The sequence below is a fragment of the Heloderma suspectum genome, chromosome 2, assembly GCF_057233095.1.
Source record: "Heloderma suspectum isolate Gila_16-S chromosome 2, 16-S_ref, whole genome shotgun sequence".
NCBI classification, from domain to species: Eukaryota; Metazoa; Chordata; class Lepidosauria; order Squamata; family Helodermatidae; genus Heloderma; species Heloderma suspectum.
Genome location: NC_139459.1, coordinates 165,438,655 through 165,444,654, shown reverse-complemented (window position 1 = coordinate 165,444,654; position 6,000 = coordinate 165,438,655). Strand labels below are relative to the sequence as shown.

General features: G+C 44.2%; 1 protein-coding gene across 1 annotated transcript in view; it reads left to right on the top strand.

Moving 5' to 3' along the window:
- Nucleotides 1-520: 520 nt before the first annotated feature.
- VAV1 (vav guanine nucleotide exchange factor 1) overlaps nucleotides 521-6,000 on the top strand; it is an 86,891-nt gene continuing 81,411 nt past the window's right edge. The window contains exon 1 of the mRNA XM_084835718.1: nucleotides 521-1,004. Within this exon, the coding sequence (XP_084691844.1) occupies nucleotides 801-1,004 (204 nt within the window). The 5' untranslated portion in view covers nucleotides 521-800. The remainder of the gene's footprint in view (nucleotides 1,005-6,000) is intronic.

Sequence of the window (6,000 nt, the reverse complement as noted above, 5' to 3'; positions counted from 1 at the left end):
CCACAAGTTTCCCACCCCTGATAAATTGTGGAACTCCATCCCACAAGAGGCCTGCTTGTCATGCTAGCCTTCTGGCAAGCAGTGAAGATATAGTTATTTCAGCAGGCATTTCAGTTGTTTATTGATTCAAAATTCAGCTACTACTTTTTCATTTTTGTGGGGTTTGTTTGTCTTGTTTTTAAGTGTTTCTTTTATTAGCTCCTTTAAGGTCTTTTTGAACAAAAGGCAGGATACATATATTTAAATAAAATAAAGGTAACTTGCCGCTGAGCATCTCAAAACTTAAGTGTGCCAAAACCTGCCCCAGTCCCCAGAATGTTTAATGAAAATGTGTTCCCTGCAAAAAGAGACAGCACAAGATATTTCAGCTCCTCATGATGTACTCCCAAATGTGTCACTACCTGAGACAGACTGCCTCATCCTGCTCAATTGCATGAGTGGTCCTGCCTGCAAACAGCTCTGCCTACTGCCGGTGCCAGTCCTTTAGCATTAGGGTTATACAGAAACAGGTGATATTTCCATCCTGCTTCCCAGCAAAGGACTAAGCAGATGCTTCTCAAGGAGTGAGAGCTGTGTGTGTGTTTTTTAATTTGGCGCCACCTCCTCAGGGGTGGGGTGAGGAAGCTCCCCAGCCCCCACACCGGCCCTTTTCTTTGTGGTCTGATGTCAGTTGCAAAAGAGGAAGCTGTCGCCTGTTGCTGTGTTTCCCAGCCGTGTGGAAGGGTGCTGCTGGTGACAGCAGAAAGCGACTCTTACAGCAGCTACAGCAGTGACTTGAGCTGGAGCAGCAGTGTGTGGAAATGGAACTGTGGAAGCAGTGTGCCCGCTGGCTTATCCAGTGCCGGGTGCTGCCCCCGAACCACAGAGTGACCTTGGAAGGTGCCCAGGTCTGTGACTTAGCCCAGGCCTTGCGTGATGGTGTCCTTCTCTGTCAGCTGCTCAACAACCTCACTCCTCATGCTGTCAACTTACGGGAGATCAATTTGCGCCCTCAAATGTCCCAGGTGAGTGAAAAGACTAGTGGGGTGGGGGTGGGGGGGAGTATGTATCTGAGCAGCAGTTTGTAAGGGGTTAATGTTCCCCAGTGTGGGGAGAAAGGGAGGGAAGTACAGTCTCACCAGAAACCTTTTTATGGAGTTCATGAAACCATGTTAGTCACTGAGGGGATTCACAGCTTCTGGATGGAGATGGAGAGAGAGAGGGAGAGATTGGTATTTTGCCATCATGTTCACAAGGGTGGTAGGGTGGAGAGACTCAGGTGTCAGAGGACCCAGGCAGCATAAATAAATAAATAAATAAATAGGGGATTAACAGCAAGGGAATCAAAGTGGAGGATAAGAATCTCTGTGGTGACTGCATGGTCAATATTTGCGAGCTATGATAGTGGGAGAGGAGCATGAGATATTATGACACACGAGGCACCAGTGGGAGCATGGAATCCACTTGGGTTGTACTTGTGGGGTTGAATCAGGGAGCAAAAGGGTTAACGTGTCTCTGAGGAAGTAATTGCAGTGTGATCATATATGTGTGGGTGGGGAGTATTGGTCTCCTGCTTTTAGCTGGTGTGCGAAGCAGGGGCAGGGAGGGGTTTATTGAGGTGCACAGACGTGTAGATTTCGCTTTGACTGTGGGATGGGGATCGGGGTTGATACGACACTGTCTCTGCCAGCGGGCAGGGAAGAGGTGACATTTGCTCTTTGAAATTAGAAGGAAGAACAGTAAGGAGTTCTGCAAGAGCGATGGAGGTCACACATACGGAATGGCAGGGGCCTAACTGAACCCGGGGTAGCATGACCAGGCTCATCTGTATTAAATCATGGCTGGAGAGGTGGCCTGCCCACGTGCTCTGAGAGAGGCTCTGGGGCCACCCAAGATATATGGTGACAAAAGTCAAGAACATACGCAGGGCTCTGCCAAGATGTGAGGGGCCTAAATCTAGGCTAACAGCTTTGAAAACCAGGCTAGAGATGAACAAATCTGTCAGTTTCATTTTCTCCCTCATTCTATTTTTTTTAAATCTCAACTACTTTCTACTTTGTTTATGAAGTAAGTTGTGAATTTTGATAAGTTTTTATCAAAACATGAACAAATTTCTTGAATTTCTGCACCAGCTAAATTCAATAGGTACAAGTATTCCCAGCATGGAGAGGGAATATGGACAGAAGGAAATTGAGGGGGAATAAGTAGGTTGGGGGAGGGAGTTCTTGAAAGTGTAAAGAGGCCCCACCACCAGTAGAAGCACCACCCATGTCTCCTCTGGTTTAGGACAAGGGTCCCAATCCAGATTTCCTGGAGTCCCAGTTCAGTCCTCTAGGCTTCCCCGGATGGCCATGCTGCCTTCCCAGGCCCCACCTGCTTTCCCCCAACCACCAATCATTTGGTGGTTTCCTGGCTTTTGTGCAGTCTTTTTTACTCATTCTAAATGGTTGAAATGACTCTCGTAAAAGTTTGTTACTGACAGTACGGACTTTAAACTCAAATATACTGGTGTTCTGGATATCTTTGGTCTTGCTGCTTTTGCCTTCAGCCCCGCCACAGGAACATGGCTCCTAAGAGCTTCTCCAAAGTGGAATTTTACCCTTGGGCTGAAAGACATTCAATATCCCTGGTTTAGGAGATGCAGTTTTAACTTTTCATTTTCTTCCCAAGCACAACAGGCTGAAATTTGTTCTTTGTTTATAAATAAAGGCAGAGAGTTCATATTTCTGAGGACCTTTTCAGACAACAGAATTCATGGAGAAGTCAAAAGCTTTTAGCCAGAATACCTAAATAGAGCATTCTGTGTTCAGAGGGATCATTTAAGCACCAGGAAGGGCATTGTACCCCTGCTTGCAAGCTTTCCAGAGGCATTTGTCTAGCTGCTGTTGAAAACAAAATGGATTCTTGGCCTGATCCAGTAAGATAATTCCCATGTTCTAATGTGTCTCTCTGTGTAACTGTTTTAATCTTACTGTAATTTCTAGCACCGGTGGCACAATCATATCTCCACACAATTCCTCCAAGGTTGGTACCGTCAGAAGACACTGTGATATCTGAGGTGGAAAATCTAAATAGCACCCCGCCCCTTCCATTAATTAACTTCGGAGCAATCCCATGCCTTTGTGTAGCTCCCATTAATTTCAGTAGGGCCTCCACAGTAAAATGTATCCAATCTATCGTGGGCTTGGTCAGATCTGCTAATTTCATTTGTCACCCTTAATGGCACACAAAATCCACAGCCTGAGGCCTTCACCTTGCCTTGCTTCATGGTAGGCCTACTTTTTGTTGCTGGAAGGAAGTTAACCTTGCTGCAAGGCGCAGCTCTTTCACAGATTATTTTGTGCTGGATGGCTGCCTCCAGGAGCCCTGCTTTCTCAAACAGGTTTAAGGGGCAAACGATATATTAGACATAAATCTGTGTAGCAAAGCTTTATTTTTGTTTTGTTTTTTTAATTACATCCAGTCTAAGGAGGCTGATTTTGAGTGGAGGAGTGGCAAGGTGGTGCTTAACTAGTGTTACACTACTGTGTCGTTTTATTGTTCTTTTTTTATTGGCCTGAGAATTTCTATTTGAAAAGCAAACAATAAATCCTACAAATAAATAAAACTAAATCAAATAAATAAAATTAAATATTTCCTTACTCCCTGTTTTTCTGCTCAAAATCAACTTTTCAGCTGTTTCCGTCTTCTGGATCTCGAAACCCGAGAGTGGGGGAAGTAGCGGGGGGGGGGGATTTAAGTAGAAAATTAGCAATTAAAAAAAGGTTAAGGACTGCCTCCTCCAGCTGCTCTTCTACTCAAAATCAGTGTCCAGAGGTGAGGCTGCTTTCTGTTAATAAAAAAGAAGTCAGGATGTATTTACATGCATTGAGGTGTAATGTAGAGTTTGCACCTACAACAAACAATTCAGCCTTCATGAAAGGTATGGACAGTCAGTCCATAAAAGATTTCTACTTGCACAGCTCCGAAAATATGAACGCTTTATAAAAATTGTGGACAGGTTGCAACCTTAGGAGAGAGGAAACCTTGGGGCAGGGGGTCTTGGTGGAAAATACAATGCTTTATTTTGTTTAGGCAAATTCCTCATTTGTGTATGGATCATTATGGAAACTGTTATAAAGGAGCACACAGTTACCAGATCTCAGCAGCGTAGCTGCAGGGAAGATAATTTCCCTGCAGCCATTTCCTCTTGGTTCTCATTGCATCTCATTGTACACAGCCTGACTGGTCTAACATTTAGAGGGCTGTGTTTGTGGGGTGCCATATGACTTCTGGCAGTGTTTATCAAAACATCTAAACTCACTCTATCCCCTCCCCAACCAAGTACTTGAACTTTCTGTTCAATGGGTGAGCACCTGCATAAGGGAATTTGTGGATTAGGGTAAAAGAATATTAAAGAGGTATGTGTGTGTTTAAGGACACATACCCTCATCCCCTCTCTTTCATGGTCCCACTCTCTTAATTGGCACCAGTCTGACCCATCCAATGTAGCTTAGGAGGGAGGGAACGGGCAGAGGAAAGGTGAGAGGCTAGCATTCCTGGAGCATTTGATGAAGGAGCCACTCCATCCAGTGAAGACCTGTTCTCTACAGCTGAGCTATAGCCCTTGACTTGAAAGTGTGGTACTGTCATTAAGGCTGCCAACCAACCAGGGGGGAAATATATATTGTATTGATGTATTTTTCTAGAATCCTAAATTATGCCTGATATCTTATATTTGTAAGGTAACCAAGACACAAAATGACTTTTCCTCCAAGCCTGATTGCTCAGCAGCCTGCCCCTAATTGCTAGTGTTTTCAAGAAAATATTCTATTCTACTAAAAGGTACAACTACATATTATCATCGTTATCATAGGAATTTCTCCTGACCATAAAGCCTTATGCTTAACAACCTTGTTGGGTTTGTGTGACAAAACTATTAGGGCTTACCGGAGGTTTTGGCAATGCCCTGGTGTTGGGAGTCGCATTTCCACCCAGAACCCAACCCCACTGAAATTCCTACTGCTAAATTTGCTACAATGGCAAAAAAGCAGCAATTTTGCAAGGGAACCATGTGTGTGGGGAACATGCACCTGGTTTACAAGCAGAATCTTGTGGCTCCCGAGAGATTTCTGGAAGCATAATTCTGCTTGCACACAAGGCGTGTGCTCTCTCTGCATGCCTTGTTTGCTTGTAAAAGCACCGCTTTTTGCCACCACAGCAACAATTTCAGCAGCAGGGGCAGGGGGCCTGCAAAAATGGCCATGGGGGCCGCATGCGGCTCATGGGCTGTATGTTGCCTAACCCTGGCTTACAGCCTTAATAAGTATGGTAATTTCATATTTGCATGCTAAAACCTCTAGTCCTAAACATCTGATGAACAATTAGTGCACAAATGGACTTCCAAAGTCCATTTGACAAATGACATATTTCTGACAAATGACATATTTTTCTAACTGGAACTTTTACACAGTGCTGGTAAAATTTTAAAGATCACTTCATACTTTTCCACTGCTACTTACATTCATTCACACACACACACACACACACACATACACACACACACACACTTCTTGCTCATTTCCCATAAGGGTGGTTCTAAGAGAGATTTGAGGCACAATCTTATGCATGTTTAGACAGAAAAAAATGTCCTACAATTCCCAGCATTCCCCAGGCAGCATGGCTGGCTGGAAGGATACTGCGAGTTGTAGGACTTTTTTTTCTAAACATGCATAGGATTGCACCCTAAAACATGTTCAGGGGACTGAATGTGGGAGCATTCAGGATATATGCTCCATATAACTCCTACCACCACTCAGACAATTATCCACTTCCTGGCTCAAGCTAACTTTCTAGTTATGTGGCACCCTGTGGCTTAATGGTGCAGTGACCAACATGGCACCAATTGCAAACAAAGCATACGCTTATCAGTGCCTGGGTTTCACCACAATATACACAGAAGTATTATTATCCTTTATTGATCATTGAATGTTGCAAGGAACATTTAAATGTGTTCTGTGCACAGCTGTGGTACCTCTGGCA